The sequence below is a fragment of the Petromyzon marinus genome, chromosome 27 (genome assembly GCF_048934315.1).
Source record: "Petromyzon marinus isolate PM22_M1 ecotype Great Lakes invasive population chromosome 27, UKy_Petmar_22M1.pri1.0, whole genome shotgun sequence".
Taxonomy (NCBI): domain Eukaryota; kingdom Metazoa; phylum Chordata; class Hyperoartia; order Petromyzontiformes; family Petromyzontidae; genus Petromyzon; species Petromyzon marinus.
The window spans coordinates 6,318,943-6,338,170 of NC_133693.1; the positions used below are offsets into that span (position 1 = coordinate 6,318,943).

Sequence of the window (19,228 nt, forward strand, 5' to 3'; positions counted from 1 at the left end):
GGTGTATACAGCCTACGTGTAGAGCGTATGTCAGTGTGTGGTGTGTGTGTATATGCTACCTTGTGCAACTATGAGGGCTTGTGTCTTTGTGTCTGCTTGCCTATCAAGCCTCTGGGTGTGTAGGGACAAAATGAACAATTACCTGCATTGAATCAATCTTCATCACTACGTGAGTGTGTGTCAACACCAGTCTGTTAAGGCAATACGGGGGATCTTTGTCTTTGTCAACACCAGTGACACTTATCCGAACCGGGTCCAGGACCTCCCTTAGATCGACAAAATGAGTACCTGGTGCTGTGTGTGGTAAACATCGCCACTACGGGAGACAAAGGCGGCCGGGCGTGGTAATGGCCATCCACCCCCTCGTGTGCCTTTGCGGCCTTCATAGGTGCTACTTCCTAAAAGCACTTGCCCCAACAGTCTCTTACAGGTTACACGGGGGAACTTTGTCTTTGTTGTGGTAGAACTCTTCATTTCTGCACGAGAGACAGAAAGTGGAAACACGTGGATCGCGGGAACCAGGCGTATAGATAGATGAGATGCATCGTTTTGACCGTTCACGTCAATTAAGAGAGGCTTGAGCAGGGCACATCGTGGCCAGACAATCAGTCGTGGTGATGGGCCCCTCTCCCCCCCCCCCCCCCCAGTGCGGGCGAGACTGAGGACGGAATGGCAGCCAAAGAGGGGGTGACGCCGCGCGCCTGGAGGGCGACTGCCGCGGCCGAAATGCGGCCACGGTTTGTGGCATTGCGAGAGGTGGCCACGGCTTGGGGAAGCTTTCGTCCAGCAGTGTATCGGTCGTGGCGGGCGACGATGATGATGATGATGATTATATGCGGCATGCACTCAATATGATTTATGGGGCTTTTTTGTTTGTTTGTATGAATGATGATCCGTACATTGATACATTGTGAAGGTATGGTTGCTAATTGATTCACGCGTGATGAGTGCTGTTAAGCGAGCACCTGTTAAGGTCCCCCCCTATAGCCTTTACAAAATGTTGGGGCAAGTGCTGTTAGCGAGCACCTATCAAGGCCGGCACGGCACACGAGGGGGGTGGTGGCCATCACCACCCCCAGCCGCCTTTGTCTCCCCATGGGCGATGTTTTTCTACACATCACACCAGGTACTCATTTGAGAACGAGTCGACCTAGGGGAGGCCCAGGACCGGTTCAGATAATCGTCACCGTGGTGTTGACCGTGAGCGGGAATCGAAGTCGGGACGCCGGGTTCGTAGCACTAACCGCTCCCCACCACACACATACTGTTACACACACACAGTGTCACACTCGCACGCACACTGTTACACAAACAAAGATAAACAAAGATCCCCCGTATAGCCTTAACAGACTGTAGGGGCAAGTGCTGTTAGCGAGCACCTATGGAGACCGGCACGGCACACGAGAGGGGTGGCCAACACCACGCCCGATCGCCTTTGTCTCCCCAGTGGCGATGTTTATATACCGGACCAGATACTCATTTGAGGCTGAGTCGACCTAGGGGAGGCCCAGGACCGGTTCAGATAATCGTCACTGGTGTTGGCCGTGAACGGGAATCGAACCCGGGTCGTCAGGCTCATAGTGCAGCGCGCTAACCGCTACACCACCGCTCACAGTGTCACACACACGGGCCCGTCCGTCTTTGTCTTCAACCGAATATCGAAGTTGACAGCGCCAACACACAGGTACTGTACTCACGTTAGGCTGAGTGGACCTAGAAGACGGCCAGCACACACACAACGCAAGCCAGTCGTACACTAAGCGCAACACAGTTAGAGAGGGCACACACAAGCCCCGTTGTTACCTGCGATGTGGGGTGGGGGGGGGACCCAACGCGAATTTGTCCTGTTTACAAAAAATATTACGTTACGCACGCTGTGAAACACGATAATTACACGGTGGTTCTGGCGACGCCTGGGATTGGACAGATGTCGAGTTATAGTCGTTCATTATTTTCGACGTAAATGATATTCATTAATTATTATTTGTATTCCTCTACAAGTGGTAAAACGCCCAGCATACAATTCTGGAGGAGGCTGCCTGCTATGTGGCGAGATGTTAACTACCTCGCCTGGTATACAGGAGGTCGTGGGTTCGATCTCGACCCTGACGCCTGCTGATGCTGTATATTTGGAGTTTGCGTCTCTCTCTCTCTCTCATCATCATCACGGTGGCTAGGAGATGTTAACAATCTCGCCTGGTATGCAGGAGGTCGTGGGTTCGATCTCGACCCTGACGCCTGCTGCTGCTGCTGTATATTTGGAGTTTGCGTGTCTCTCTTCCCGTGGTCGCGTGGATTTTTCTACAAAGGATTATCTCTTAAACCAAAAAAACTAAATACATTTAACACCTGTTGGGCTTTCGCGACCGATGTTATGATTCATCATTTAAAGTTTGGAGTCGGGTCGCTGAAGCAAAAATGTTGTGTCGTAAATCCTCCTCCACCCAACACAGGCAATTAATTCTGACAACTATCCGACGATGCTGGGTTGCAATTTTCCCAGCGAAAGCTCGCGTGCCACAGTGTGACAGGCGAATGTCATGGGTCTTGTTGTTGTTGTTGTCGTTGAAGGACGCCGCTGCTGGGCAGTTGGAGGCAGTCGCCCTCTATCCACAACAGAGGGCAGAGGAGCGACGCTCACAACAACGAGCGGACCGCCGGGCGGATAAAATGCAGCAAGCTGGCACAGTGGGGGTTACAGCTGGTGGTGCATCTACCGGTCATCTCAGTCAGTCAACCCATGGCACCTGGGTCTGTCCCAAGACCTCCTCCTGTCAGCGGAGCCTTCGACACTTCACGTGGCAGCCTCAAAGTGCACCTAGCCTGGCGCAGGCGCCGTGGTGACGTCACCGTCACTTAGTGGCGAATGGCGAGGGTTTTGGTATTGGATTTGGTATTCGTGCACCACTGCCAACGCAGTATCACCAAGTAATGTGGACGCTGCAAGTCTATGGATCCCCCGTATAGGCTTGCACAGACTGTCGGGGCAAGTGCTTTAAGCTCACGCCTATGCAGGCCGGGTACGGTACAAGAGAGGTTGGTGTGGCCAGCACCGCGCACGACCGCCTTTGTCTCCCCAGTGGCGATAATTACACATCGCACCAGGTACTCATTTGAGGCTGAGTCGACCTCGGGGCGGCCCAGGACCAGTTCAGATAATTGTAACTGCTGTTGACGCACAGGCACACACTCACACATACTGACGCATAGGTGCACACGTAGTCGTAAACATCGACACAATGGAGGTAATTGTTCATCTCGTCCCCACACGCCCAGAGGGTTGATCGGCAAGTAGACACAAGCCCCCCTACACACACCAAAGACAAAGATCCCCCGTATAGCCTCAAGGGACTGTTGTGGCAAGTGCTGTTGGCCAGCACCTACGAAGGCCGACAGGGCACACGAGGGGTTGAGTGCTTAGCACTACGCCGGGCCGCCTTTTTCTCCCGAGTAGCGACGTGCTTATTTTAGGCTGAGTCGATCTAGGGGATAATCATCACTCTGTCTTTGTGTGTGAGAGCAGATTTATAAACTGTTGACACCAGGCAATAGTCTTTATAATCGATATAATACGGTACAGGTACACAATCGGGAGAATACGGTAGCAGAGTAAGTAGGGAGAATACGGTAGTAGAGTAAGTCGGGAGAATACGGTAGTAGAGTATATTGTGAAGAAGACGGTGCTGGGAGTATCATCGACGTTGCTGTTGTGTAACGCATCTCGCGAGTGACTGGCGAGGTGCGTCAAAACCCCCGGGCCGCTGTCCCCCACCTGAAGCTCTGGAATCCCCCCACCCCCACAGTTTATGCGCATCTCGCTGGTGGTGTTTGTTGTTGTTGTTGCCTGTGGCGGCTTTAATGTCATGATAATGATGGTGATGGCGGAAGTGTTCATTTTGGTGGTGGTTGTGGTGGTGGTTGTTAATTCTGGTGCCAGTGGTGGTGGTGGTTGTCATGATGCTTGTGGGTGGAGCGATGTATATAACATTAACTATTTACCTGGTGGTGGTTATGCTGGTGGTGATTGTACTGCTGATAGTGGTAGTAGTAGTAATGCTGGTGGTGGTGCTAGTAATGCTGATGGTGGTAATGATGATGATGGTAATGATGATGGTAATGCTGATGGTGGTGATTGTACTGCTGATGGTGCTAGTGGTAATGCTGGTGGTGGTGATAGTAATGCTGATGGTGGTAATGATGATGATGGTAATGATGATGATGGTAATGCTGATGGTGGTGATTGTACTGCTGATGGTGGTAGTGGTAATGCTGGTGGTGGTGATAGTAATGCTGATGGTGGTAATGATGATGATGATGGTAATGCTGGTAGTGGTGGCGGTAGTAATGATGCCAGCAGTGATGATGGTTACACTAATGATATGTCACTTATCCAATGTAAGCTAAATAATTGCACGCTAAATGCTACTACACAATGTATTTGCCGGTTAAAAATAACCACGTGCATACATATACACCTACTCAGACACCGCTGCCTCAATTCTCCACGGGATGTATCAACAAGAGACGAAAATAGTCGCGTATGCACATTGGGATAGACGCGGACTGGCTGTGTGGATGCGTTCATACGCGTTCATGTGCGTGTGCTTGTTCACACGTGTGTGTATCTGTCCGGTGTCGGTGGAGAGTGGTGGCGCAGTGGTTAGCGCACTGCACTACGAACCCGGCAAACCCGAGTTCGATTTCTTCGTCGCGATCAATAACAGTGTGTGGATATTCGAATCGGTACCAGACCTCCTCTAGGCCCACTCAGCCTTCACTAGTTCCTGGTGTGGTGCGTGAATTTTAGCTCAGGGAGATACAGAGTCGACCGGGCGTGGGCCTGGCCTCACCCATCCCTTCGTGTGCCATATCGACCTTCAAGGGTCCTTTGTAGCAGCACTTGCCCCAACAGCCTGTGTCGGCTATATGTGGGGTATTTTATCTTTCCGCTGCTATGTGGTGCTTATCGTTCACTATAGCAACGACTAAAGAAGGATGATGATGATGATAAAAGATAGAATTTGACGATGATTATGATGAGCATTGATGGATGGTGAACATATCATTGATGGGCGATTCATTATGTTTAAAATAAGTGCATCTACGTGCTTCAAGTTGTTTGCTGTTAACTGTGCACCGCTGCCAGAGCGCAGCAGCATCACAACGGAATAATAATGATGCTACCTTGTTTTGTGTACACTGCATCGCCGCGCCATCCGCACAAGCTGCATCTCACAGCGAGGAATTGTAACGCGCGCCGTGCACTCTTCGCACCGAGGCGCGGGGGGAAATCGCAGGCAGCCAGAATCGGTGCGACCAATAATTTCCCAAGCTCTGCAGTTCTACATTTGGATCTTTGGCAAACTCCATTCAAGAGTGTTTATACACAATAATGATGAAAAAGTAATTGATGGACGATGCCGAAGATGACGATTCTGCAATTAGAATTTAATGATGATGATGTTGATGTTGAAAGTTACATTGGTGGATGATGATGATTACAATGATGATGATGGTGATGAAAGTAGAATTGCATGACGAGTTGATAACCCTGCCCAGGATATAAACTCATAACCTCACACTTGGCAGACGTGCGGCTCTTAATCCCGTACAGGTAGTTTAATTGACTGCGACGAGGAAGGTGATAATTATCGTGCCGTCATCCCAAAAAAGTTGAATCGCTGCCAAAAGTAAAGCCACTGCAAATCGCGGCTCCCTTCTACATTGGCGGCGGTGCAGTGGGGCTAGGGCACTGCGCTCTGCACCCGGACAACGCAAATTCAATTCCTGGCCCGGGTTCGCATCAGTCGCGAGTGACCGGTTCCTGGGGGGTCCGCACTGCAGATGTTTAATTTTAGCCGGAGCAGTCCGAAAAACATTGATCCAGGAATGATCCTGGGCCACCACAACCGTCTCGCCTTATTTTGTCCTAAACCTGCTCATAGAGTTACGGGCATAGAGAGTGCGTTAATATTGTTTTATTGTGGATATGTGGTACCTTGTACAGTACTCTAGTGGTAGTGCCTTACGCCAATAATCCCTACTCCAAGCCGACCTCGAATGGGATACCAAATTCCGCCCCCGTCAACCCGCAGCTGACCAGCGTGGTGAAGTATGTTCGAACAATGACTGACGCGGCGTGGCGGGGAGGCCTTCATCGAGCAATGGACTGACACACACAGCCGCTGTACACGCGCTTTCCAGTGCTCCTATTGACCCTGAGAATTAATAACAGAAACTGTGAGACTGCTTGACAGTTAGCTTAGCTGGTTAGAGCGTGGTGCTAATAACGCCAAGGTCGCGGGTTCGATCCCCGTACGGGGATTTCTATATATTTATATTACGCTACTTTACTTGTGGTGGAGTATGGTGAAGCACACAGATAGATTTCCGTTATAGCCTTGAACAGGCTGTTGGAACAAGTGCTGTTAGCGAGCACCTTTGAAATGTACACGAAGGAGTGGTGTGATATGTACACAGTACCCAGGTACTCATTCATGGCCGCGTCGTTATATACAGTATAGTGTATGAAGACAAACCCGTAAGTTCAACTCTTACACACACGCAACATTTTCAACAATACTTCACCGCTTGTGTTGCGATCAAAACGTCGTGATTTGTTTTCTTTTATTTCTAACCTCGTGACTTTACCGAAAGAAGCAAAGAGTATGGAATCCTGCAGTCACGAAAGCTTCAAATCAAGATTGGTACGGACCTGGTCCAGACATCATTTGCCACTGATGTTAGAGCCACGCCCGGGAATCTGGATTACGGAGGAGCTGGTGGGTGCGATGCATAACCACTGTGCCACCGCTCCCCTTGCACCCTTGCCAATGAAATAAATTCACGGGCAGAGAGAGAGAGAAAAAAACGCTCGCTAACTCGCGCAAAAATTCCGGCCTTGTTTGAACAGCTGAGCGCAGGGACGACTGACTGACTTGCATGGGATGCAAAAAAAATGTATCCGTGTGAATCAGGTTCAATTCTATAGAACTGGCGGGATGAGAGAGGGTGGCAGAGTTGGGGGGGGGGGGGGGGGTGAAAGGAGGTGTGGGTCGCACACGTGGGTGATGGAGTAGCAGTGGGAGAGGCAGAGAGAGCAAAGTGGATGCTAATGGGTTAGGGGAAATAAAAGGGGGCGTTGGGAGGGGGTTATTGTGGAAAAACATTCCTGGAGCCGTGGAAAGTCCGGAGGACCTCTCCCACCGAAAATATTCACGGTTGGAATTCGCAGGGGGAAGGGGAGGGGGCTCCCATGGTGGTGGTGGTGGGGGGGGGACGCCGACGATGAGCGTCGAAATTGGGATTCGCGCTCATCACACACAAAGTGCCCTCTTGCCACAAGTGGACCACAGTGCCACCACAGTGCCTCCATGCTTGTTGGGGAGCATGAGCCACCACCGTCACGCCAACTCCTGACGATTGGCTGTCCATCGAATGAAGACGGTCAAACCTCGTCACGTGCTTTCAGATGCGCTCTCTCGCGGCCGTCTGGAATGCTCTTCCTTCCGATGATAGGAAGCCACTTGGGCGCTATGCACTGTTAAATCGTCTATTTTTTTTACACTAATGTATTTACGAGATTGATTGTTTGTGTGTGTTTAGTTTGTTGTCCTTCCATCCGCACCTCCGATTAGCACGGTTGGATACTTACGGCGCGAAAGAAGTTCAACGTATCTACAGGTGATCGGAGTGCCGTGATTTGTGCGAGACTGTTGGCGGGTTGCCGGAGCGTAGGGAAGTGTGCTGTTAGCGAGCACCTATTAAGGCCAGTGGTGGCAGTGTGGCCAAGATCCATCCACGCCCGCCCGCCATTGTTATGACGAGTGTTGGTTTACTTGTGGGGAGCGGTGGTGTAGCGGTTAGCGCTACGCTGCGCTACGAACCTGGCGACCCGGGTTCGATTCCCGCTCACTGCCAATATCTGACGATTATCTGAACCGGTCCTGGGCCTCCCCCTAGGTCGACTCAGCCTCAAATGAGTACCTAGTGTGATGTATAAATATCGCCACTAGGGAGACAAAGACGGCCGGGCGTGGTGTTGGCCAACCACCCCCTCGTGTGCCGTTCCGGTCTTCATAGGTGCTCACTAACAGCACTTGCCCCAACAGTCTGTTAAGGCTATATGGAGAATCTTTGTGTTTTTTTATACCGCACAAGGTATTCGTTTAAGGCCTCCTAGTCGACCTCACGTGACAGACCCACTGTGCTGTGTAGTTATTTTTCAGAAGCGACCTGGCCACAAATGATAGCTCAACGATTTGGCTGATTATGTGGCAATTTCTAGCAGCCAAATACTCTAGACGCACGTTTCTAAACGTGGAGAGAAAAATCGGAGAACCTCGACAAAGAAATCCACACGACCACGGGGAGAACATGCAAACTCCAAACACACAGCACGCGCCAGGGTTGGGACTTAACCTACTGCCCTCCTGTATATGAGGCGAGGTAGTTAACGTCTCGCCACCGTGGCTCATTCACTCCATCTCTTGCGGACACAGCGCTGGCAAAGCATCGAGCCACTTGGACAATTCACGACTTTTTCATCAGCATCATATCACGCATAGGGGTTGCAGCAACTGAGCCGAGTGTGAAACCGCAGCAAGGCGGCACGAATATTGCACGGCGCGCATTTCCAGCCCACGAGGTTCAGCCTCGTGCGCAAGGGACCGAGAGATGTGGCCACGCGGTGGATCGGAGCCACTTTTGAGAAATGCTCGGAATAGCATCGGCGCCAGACGACGAATGCCACGGAGCCAGCCGTGGCCTTGTCCAAGATCACTCGGTCAGAGATGAAACACGTTCTGCCGTCGGGGTGATTGCCGCTTGCTTGGCTTGCTGCTGCTGCACGAGCGCTATGAGCAGCAACGGACTGAACGCAGGTCGTTCAATAATGACACCGCGTGGCCTTAAAAGGGGAAAGTATTTTATAGGTGACGTTTTGGGGGGGACGGGGAGGGGGGTGGAAGGGGTGAGGCTCTTTCGGAATGAGACGGAACTACGTACGCGTGCGTCCGTGCGTACAGTGTGTGGTGTAGCAATTAGCGCGCTGCGCTCCTGTAATTGCCGAGGATGGAGGGGGGGGGGGTAAGGTGGAAGAGACGAAGCAAGGTAGCCATGGAGAAAGTTCCGGTGGGTGGGTGGGGGGTGGGTTTGAGTGTAGAAGACACGTGAGTGAGGGGGGTGCCAAGGCTCGGGAGGTATGATGTGGTGGCAATGTCAGGATCTTCATGTGTGGGGCCCGATAAAAGGGGTGGCGGGCTGACACTCTGCGGGTATGGATAAAAGCTGCGCGTGCAGCATGCGGTGTGCAATTCAGGTCGAGCACGAGGGAACAATGAGGCCATTCGGAACACGAGCATCAGAGGGGGACGCATTTGAGCAGGAGAATGTGTTTGGTTTTGGTGTCCGGCGGTTTTAGGGACCGTCCATAAATGACGTCACGCACCTGGGGGGGGGGCACGGGGTCAGACATTTGTGACGATGTGTGACGAGGGGGGGGGGGTGGTTGAGAAATGTGACGTCACATCAAAATGCGCAACTTTAAATAAATATAGAATTGTTATAACAACACTAATTGTTATAACAACACTCCTACAACATCAGAGTGCAGCGCCACATTAAATACGCACTACAATGGCAATAGTTTAAAGCGATTTGAAGCATGTTTTATTTTCAAAATGGAAATATGTTTTTTTTTGGGGGGGCAGAGCTTTGTGACGTCATATTTGAGGGGGGGTCCGACTTTTTGTGACGCCGTGTGACGAGGTGGGAGGGGGGGGGGAGTAAAAAATCGTCCAAAATCGCGTGACGTCATTTATGGACGGCCCCTTAGAGCCAAAGTGGCCCGTCACGTGGCACGGGCCGGTGGAGGCTAAACCAGGTGTTGTCGCCTCAGTCCTCACAAGCTCAGTATGGTAGGGGAGTGTGGGTTTGTGCATAGGGGATAGAGTGAAACCATGGGAGGCGGCGGTGGGTGGGGGGCACCAGAGGCCTGTGGGCCACAGAAAAATGTGTCACGAGTCCTCCGGCGGTCAGACCACCGGTACAGGCGAGGTTTCAGCACCCACAGTGACAACGGCAAAGGAATTGTCGCGCTGTACGGCCCACCTCCCCCCTCCCCCCAAATGGTTCTGTAGTGTGCAAAAAGGGTGGTGGTGAATGGTGGGACGGGGAGGAGAGGATTTTTTTCTCGGTTCAGAGGTGTTTTTTTTTAAAATAAAATTTATGTTATGCCCGGGATGGGCCGTGCAATGACCGAGAATGGATGGAGCGTAGGGAAAGAGACGAGGCAAGGGGTACCCATTGATATAGTTGCGGCGGGGGGTATGGGGGCAGGCCCGGATGTTTGGGGTGGAGGGTGTAGAAGGCCACGTGAATGAGGAGGACAAGAAGGGTGCCAAGGTTGTGTTTCCGTTATGTTATTGATAAAAAGTTAGTCGGTGTTGATACAGGCGGACCGTGGCTGTAATTGAGTATTACATTGAGTGAGAAGTTGGACGACCGTCTGTGATCGGGAGAAAATGTTCACGTGATATTCCCGACAAGCAAGAGACGGATACTCTTTGGTTCTTTCGGTAAAGTCACGTAGGTATAAAATAAAATAAATTAAATCACGACGTTTAGATTGCAACACACGCAATCAGCAGCAGGTGGGAAAACCACAGCAAGAAAAAAAATTGCTCAATGAAAACTTCAAATCTGGATTGAAGTAAGAGACGGGTTGTTACACTACGAACCTGGCGCCCCGAGTTTGATTTCCGCTCACGGCCAGTACCAGCGACGGTTATCTGAACCGCGTCCTGTGGCTCACCGAGGTCGACTCAGCCTTAAATGAGTACCTGGTGCGGTGTATAAACATCGATCACTAGAGAGGCTACCCCACCCCCTCGTGTGCCGTGCCGGCCTTCATAGGTGCTCGCTGACAGCACTTGCCCCAACAGTCTGATGGAAAGCTATATGGGAGATATTTGTCTGTTGCTGCGTGAGTCTTGAGTCTCTGTGCGACTCTATGATCGAGTCTCTGTGTGATCACGTGGGTCTCTCCGTGCGAGTCTATGGGTCTCTATGAGAGCGAGGTCTATGGGTCTCTGTCATGCTTGTGTCTCGTTCTCTGCGAGGCTGTGTGAGCACACATCATCAATTAAATAAAAATAATAATTTACAGGATGGCTTTGTGTGTACAGTAATTGGTGGTTGGGCTGAAATCATTAATTTGGTTTGATCACAGTCTGTGAGTCTGCAGTACTGTACTCTATGCGTGTGTGTGGGTCTCTGTGTAAGTCTGCGAGTCTCTGTGTAAGTCTGCGGGTCTTGGTGTGAACCTGTGGGTTTTTCGGTGAGAGTGTAGGTATCTGATTAAGTGTGCGGGTCTCGCTGTGAACCTATGGGTTTCTCGGTGAGCGTGTAGGTCTCTGTGTAAGACTGCGGGTCTCGGTGTGAACGTGTGGGTTTCTCGTTGAGCGTGTAGGTCTCTGTGTAAGACTGCGGGTCTCGGTGTGAACGTGTGGGTTTCTCGGTGAGTGTGTGGGTCTCTGTTTAAGACCGCGGGTACCTGTGAAAGTCTGGAGTGCAACGCAAAGGAAAGGTAAACAAATCCGTTTAAAAAAACACGACAAATAAAACTAAACTCTGTGTATCTTACCAGGTAAAGCCCATTGAGCGTTTAACTTGTGGCCTAAACCACGCCCGACCGTCATTCTCTCTCCATTTTTCTCACTCTACCACATACACGCCCATACATATTACCTTTTGGAAGCCTGCGTACGCAACTTGCCAATTTTAACGTGAATACAATTATATAAACTTTGGGTCGGAACGCAACGTTGCCTGGGCATGCTCAGGCGCAAATTAACCAAAGCGACTTTCAGTAGTGGTAATTCCGCATTCCTATGGCCGAGACAACGTCTAGTCATACGAAACCTACCGTTGAGTTCCACCAAAGCGATATACTGTACAATGATTGTCTCCCAAGGGATGGGGATGATGAAGACGATGGGCTAAGCCAAACTGCTGATCCGATATTGAACTCGCAAATATTGGCAATGTACGGCCAGACTGGGTGGCGCAGTGGTTAGGTCACTCAACTCACAACCAATAAGGTTGCGAGTTCAAACCCGATTCGGGTGGGGTCGATGCAGCTTATCGATATCATCACGTTAAGGTCGATAAAGCGAGTACCACATTGTGAGAAGCGAAGACCGGGTGGTTTATGGAGGGACTTGCCCATCCCCTCCCCCCGAGTAAAACATGGAATTTCCACCACCGCCATCCCCAACACGCGCTCCAATGAGGTTGCACTGTTTTTAAACTCGGCGTCGGCGTCACACTGCGCGGGAGGCGAATTACTCGGTACACCGATTATTGACCTCGTGTACGTGTGTGCAGGCATTTAGCACGAGACTCGGAGCAGCGGTCTGGAACTTTCGACTGACCTCTGACCTATGAGTGAACCCATCCAGCCTCCGCACCGTCAATATTCTGGTCAACGTCGGAAGCTTGTGATGGTTCCACCTGAAGACGGAAGCTTGTGTTGCCTCCGAAACGTCGTGATTTAATTTAGTTTTATTTTACCTACGTGACTTTACCTAAAAAAAACCAAAGAGTATGAATCCCTTCTCCTGCCACCCAAAGTATTCCCGGTCCTCTGGCAACACCTTCAAGCGTTACACTAAAAATGTATTGGGAAATTTCACAGGTAAAAGTCCATCACCCACTAACCCCTCCAGAAATAAAGAAATACCCCCCACACAAGTCACCCGGATTAACATTTCTTACAAAAAATATTCGCAAACTCTCAACTCGCAATAAATATAGAGACATATCGGAAGGGATCTTATGGGATTTTCCGAGACCCTATTGGAGTAGGTGGGTGGTGAAATGTGTCAATCAACGGTCCATTCTTTTTGGACCGAGGTTAAAGATCGCAGGTCGTAAGCTGCTCATCGTGAGCACTACGTGGGACGTGGATCCTTCCGGTCAGAATGCACCGCGACTCGAGTGGTTACCACGGGGAATGACTCAAGTGAGTGAGCGCCGTGACTGACGAACTGACTCACAGTTGCACAAACAAAGCTTCCCAGACTGACATATCAGGATAGTGGTGGGTGGGTGGGAGGGAGCGGGGGAGGGAGTGAATCACTGACCGCCCAGGGCTCTGTTTCGCGATCCACGGGCGCGGTTGTGGCAGGTGAGCAGGTGAGAGATGAGGTGTGTGTATCTGTATGTGTGTGTTGAGTCACGTTCACAATGAACCCGGCAACACCAGTGATGATTATCTGAACCGGACATGGGCCCTCTCCTAGGTCGAATCAGCCTAAAATTGGTACCTTGTTCAGTGTAAACATCGCCACTAGGGATACAAAGGCGGTCGGGCGTGGTGTTGGCCACCCAACCATCTAGTGTGTCGTGCCGGGTTTCATAGGTGCTCAATAACAGCACTTGCCTCAACAGTCTGTTAAGGCTATACGGGGATATTTGTCTTTGAGTCAAACTCACTCAGTCAACACTCGCTTAACTCAATGCAGGATCGCTCACTTCACCCACCAAACAGATTCACGAAGCCAGATTTACTCAGTCACTCACCTCTAAGCCTCATCAATAATTATAATCACTCACTCGCTTGAAACTCGCTCACCCCACCCAGTCTCACTCACCTGATGAATCACATACTCATGCACCAAGACCCCACTCACTCAGATTAACGTTTCTCAACTCTGCTGTGCCTCATCAGTTAAGCGCAGCCTCATGAAGCCGATGCCACTGAATGCCCTGTTTATTATGATTATTATTTTCACAAGGCAGAGACGCCCACTCACTGACCACTCAAGTTCGAAATCAAGACACAACATTTACAATATTATGAAGCTAGTTATAATTACTGTCGAAACGTACTCAGAGTGTAAATGTTGTGGCTTTGCTCTCCAACACACCGGTGTGCTGTACTAGTAACGAATTGGCACGTTCTGTTTACGTGACAAACCTTATTAATTGGCTGTGTCGGGTGGTGGCGGGTTTAACGACACATTAATATATTTACGCGATATAACCCCCCAAAAAACCTTTATTATCAATCAACTGTGACTTCGCCAAACACCCGGCTTGCTTCACTCGTGCCTTGAGACATTGTGCGAGGGCCCTAATAAAGGCAACTTGCTATAATTATTATGAGGACAAAATCGATGGAATCCCTGGCCCGATTGCTTCAAAATTCGGAAGCTCAGCAAGGCTCGAGTGAGCCTGGATATCGATTGGAATGGTGCGTCCAGGGTTCACCAAAACGGACCGCTTTTGTGGCTACTACGTTGGTGTAACAGGACAAAAAAAACCGCAAACCGTTGCACGACTGTGACTACGCCAAACGGCGGTGAAGACCGTCGTGGTAAGTGAACGGCGGTCAACGAACAACTCTGCACCGAGCCCGCACGGTTATGGCGATGTTCTCGCATTCATGACATAAAAAGAGGGCCCTTAATTCCACGTGCCGACGTGGAACTCTGCTCGCTCGCTGGAGACCTTTGAGATCAGCGAATCGGAACGAATTTGGCGGAAGAACAATAAATACCCCCCCGCCCCCCCTTTCCGATGGTAAAACTGCCGAGTTTGAACGAAACCGTCACCGCTAAACGGACCCCGAATGACAATGCCGTGCACACAGGTGGCAAGGGTGGCGGCGATCCGCGCCGCTGTTCACACAACCGGCCCGGCTGAACACACAAACACCGCGTGGGGATTTTAGTAGAGGGGGGGGGGGGGGGAGGCTGACCCCCCCCCCATTACGTTTGTTTTATTTCTGGGGGGGGGGCGACTTCACTGAAAAAAAACAACGCTCGGTGGAATTATACAGAGCAGGGAGTGGCCCGAAGCCGAGATGAAGGGAAGGGTTAGAACCACTGGAATTCTTGTTTTACGTCACCCAGTGAGAGACTGGTCCGGTCGACCAGTACACTATTGTTATTGTCCTCAATAGAGACCCGGCCAGGCAGTCTATTGTCTAGAGGCCTCGTCGGAGACCGGCCAGGCAGTCTATTGTCTAGAGGCCTCATCGGAGACCGGCCAGGCAGTCTATTGTCTAGAGGCCTCGTCGGAGACCGGCCAGGCAGTCTATTGTCTAGAGGACTCGTCGCAGACCGGCCAGGCAGTCTATTGTCTAGAGGCCTCGTCAGAGACCGGCCAGGCAGTCTATTGTCTAGAGGCCTCGTCGGAGACCGGCCAGGCAGTCTATTGTCTAGAGGCCTCATCGGAGACCGGCCAGGCAGTCTATTGTCTAGAATCCTCATCGAAGACCGGCCAGGCAGTCTATTGTCTCGAGGCCTCATCGGAAACTGGCCCCACGCAGTCTATTGTCTTGAGACCTCATCGGAGATCGGCCAGGCAGTCTATTGTCTAGAGGCTTCATCGGAGACTGGCCAGGCAGTCTATTTTCTGGGGGTCTCAACAGAAACGGACAGGCATTCTATTGTCTAAATTCTCCAAAAACGTGCTAAGTAAGAGTGGTCAAAGTCAAAATACCACGACATGAAGTCCAGCCAGTTATTACCACAGTCCTTTATTGTCCAAGCAATCGCGAGCAGCACCTACCTGAACAAGTCTTGAACTTGGGTTGCAATATTCTTCGGTAAATCACGAAACGTTTGGCATTGCTATGACAGTATTTATATTTGTAGGCGGGGATTTATTTCAGCAGAGCTTCTCCGTGTCGCCACCCCGAAAAATGTCAGCATCCCGGGACACCACGTCAAGTATACACGTCGCTATGGCTGTGGCTATGAGTCACGTGCCACCAACTCAAGGCCACGAATTTGGTGCCGGAGAATATTTAGTGGGGTATTGAGCCCTGAATAAGCGCTAAGGTAGCACGAGGAAAGAGAGGCCACAGGTAAGAATGTTGAGGTTGAGGTTGGGGAAATCTCGAAGGGAAAGGAGGAGGAACGGCAAAGCTAAGACCTGAACGGATTTTAGAAATATTCCCGAGAGGGCGAGGGAGGCAAGTCACGTAGAAAGCCATAGACTCAACACAGAGAACCACAGACACACAGAGAGCCATAGACTCACACAGGGAGCCATATACTCACACAGGGAGCCATAGACTCACACAGGGAGCCATAGACTCAACACAGAGAGCCATAGACTCAACACAGGGAGCCATAGACTCAACACAGGGAGTCACAGACTCACGCATAGAGCCATAAACTTACGCAGAGAGCCATAGACTCAACACAGGGAGCCAGACTCACGCAGAGAGCCATAGACTTACGCAGAGAGCCATAGACTCACGCAGAGAGCCATAGACTCAACACAGGGAGCCATAGACTCAACACAGAGCCACAGACTCAACACAAGAAGCCATAGACTTACACAGAGAGCCATAGACTCAACACAGGGAGCCATAGACTCACACAGAGAGCCATAGACTTACGCAGAGAGCCATAGACTTACGCAGAGAGCCATAGACTCACGCAGAGAGCCATAGACTCACGCAGAGAGCCATAGACTCACAGAGAGCCATAGACTCAACACAGAGAGCCATAGACTCAACACAGAGAGCCATAGACTCAACACAGAGAGCCATAGACTCAACACAGGGAGCCATAGACTCAACACAGAGAGTCATAGACTCAACACAGAGAGCCATAGACTCACGCAGAGAGCCATAGACTGAACACAGAGAGCCATAGACTCAACACAGGGAGCCATAGACTCACGCAGAGAGCCATAGACTCAACACAGAGAGCCATAGACTCAACACAGAGAGCCATAGACTCACGCAGAGAGCCATAGACTCACGCAGAGAGCCATAGACTCAACACAGAGAGCCATAGACTCAACACAGAGAGCCATAGACTCAACACAGAGAGCCATAGACTCACGCAGAGAGCCATAGACTCAACACAAGGAGCCATAGACTCAACACAGGGAGCCATAGACTCACGCAGAGAGCCATAGACTCAACACAGGGAGCCATAGACTCAATACAGGGAGCCATAGACTCACGCAGAGAGCCATAGACTCAACACAGGGAGCCATAGACTCAACACAGAGAGCCATAGACTCACGCAGAGAGCCATAGACTCAACACAGGGAGCCATAGGCGCAACACAGGGAGCCATAGACTCACGCAGAGAGCCATAGACTCAACACAGGGAGCCATAGACTCAATACAGGGAGCCATAGACTCACGCAGAGAGCCATAGACTCACGCAGAGAGCCATAGACTCACGCAGAGAGCCACAGACTCAACACAGGGAGCCATAGATTCACGCACAGCCGTCGACTCACACAGATCCATAGATTCACACGGAGAGCCATTGACTCGCACACAGAGAGCCAGACTCACACAGACACCCATAGACTCACTCACACAGAGAGTCATAGATTAGAAGGGAAATTGGGATGCCATCGGTGCAGGGCAGAAGGAGTAGAGGGAGACCGGGGCTGAGATGGGCGGATGCTGTGGAGCGAGATGAGAGGAGAGTGACTGACAGAGAGAGGAGGAACGGGATAGAAGCTCATGGATGAAGAACCGACAACCGACCCCACGCTATCATGCGACAATTAACTTAGCAGAAGACGCATGTGAATTCGTCTCTGTATAAGTCTATGGGTTTCTATACGAGTATGTGAGTCTCTATGAAAGCCTGTGGTTCTTCATACAAGTCTGTGTGTCTCTATGGAAGTCTGGTTCTTTATACAAGTATGTGGGTGTCTATGCAAGTCTATGGGTCTCTATGGAAGTCTGTGGTTCTCTAGACAAGTATGCGGGTGTCTATGTAAGTCTCCGGATCGTGTAAGTACACGCGAGTCTATGGGTCTCTGCGCAACGTATGTTATCTGTTTAGGTCTGCGCATCACGTAAGTGCACACGAGTCTACGTGGGTCTGTGTGTAAGTGTAGGAGGGAATCTCTGTTTAAGCATATACCAGATGTGGCAGGAAGAAGAGCCGGTTAATGATATATATATTTAAAAAGTCCACGGAGAGAGCAAAAATATAATCCGATCAGCCGAGCCAATTAAATAATGGACCCGAATATTGTAAAGTGAGAGGCGTGATGTGGATGGAGGGTGGTGGTGGTGGTGGGAGTTGGGGGCTTACTCACGATTGCCAGGCCGAGCAAGAAGAGACTCAGGATGACCGAAATCCAGCGCATGATGTCCACTTAGTTGCACGATACTGCACGAGAGAGATGACCAGCGCGTCCGAGCAGCTGCGGTTACGCTTACGTGTATATTGTTATTATGCGACTAATAATAACAATACACGTGTACCACCACAGACGTACTGACACACGCCACTTGCAGGATAAGCTCTCTCGCGCTTGAAGCGTGTGTTTCACCGGCGAGCACACACACACACGAGCACACTTCACTTCGGCAGCAGATGCCGACTGGACAGCCTTGTTCGACGCTGAAAATTGTCGCGAACAACAGGAGGAGGAGGAGGGAGCCGGAACTGAATACGCAGCAAAGTAAGACCGGGCGAAGTCACGCACCCCCTCTTTATAATACGTTCGCGTTTGAGGTGCGATGGGTGGGAGGCGGAGATGAGGGGGTGTGCGCGCGCGCGCGTGTGTGTGTGGGAGGGTCGGGGTGGCGGAAGGAACGCCAGATGGGATGAATGAATGGGTTTGGATGTCGCCGTGCCCCTTGCAGCTCGCGGTGGTAAGTCTCAGCAGCAGCAGCAGGAGGAGGCGAGCGACTCGCAAACCTCCCTCGTCCTCCTCTGTACACCGAGGAGCAGTGTCCAGGGGTCCCTGTGGGTCTCCGTTTCTCTGCGGCAGCTCCCCTTCCCGCCTGGGACGCGGCCATCATCGTCTGCTGCTGCAAGCTGCACATTCAGCAGCAGCAGCAGCAAGTCCGTGTTGAATCTTCACCGACTTTCAAAGAAATACCCAAAGCATCCGTCAACAACACTGTGGCCTTAAAATGGCAACAAAATACATGATAGGCAACGTTTCGGGGCAATGGCCCTTCATCATAGCACATTGGCGAATGTGTTGAGTTGTTGTTGCTGTGCTTGTGCACATCTAGAAAACGTAGCCGTAGCACCATCACCAAATAAATTTGTCATTACTTTTACACCCCGGGACCGGCCAAGGACACGCTGCTGGAGTGGGACGATGTCGCTCGGCTGGCCTGGGAACGCCTGCACATTCCCCAGGAAGAGCAAAGAGTATGTGTATATAGTAGTGTAGTGTATAGTGTAGTGTAGGGTGAAGTGTATAGTAGTGT

General features: G+C 51.0%; 1 protein-coding gene and 1 non-coding gene across 2 annotated transcripts in view; one reads left to right on the top strand and one right to left on the bottom strand.

Moving 5' to 3' along the window:
* Nucleotides 1–18,503, bottom strand: part of LOC116946610 (uncharacterized) — a 64,376-nt gene extending 45,873 nt beyond the window's left edge. The window contains exon 1 of the mRNA XM_032961685.2: nucleotides 18,097–18,503. Coding sequence (XP_032817576.2) covers nucleotides 18,097–18,147 — 51 coding nt within the window. The 5' untranslated portion in view covers nucleotides 18,148–18,503. The remainder of the gene's footprint in view (nucleotides 1–18,096) is intronic.
* On the top strand, nucleotides 6,248–6,325 carry TRNAI-AAU (transfer RNA isoleucine (anticodon AAU)). The gene has a single exon. It is a non-coding gene; the product is annotated as a tRNA-Ile (tRNA).
* Nucleotides 18,504–19,228: the final 725 nt, after the last annotated feature.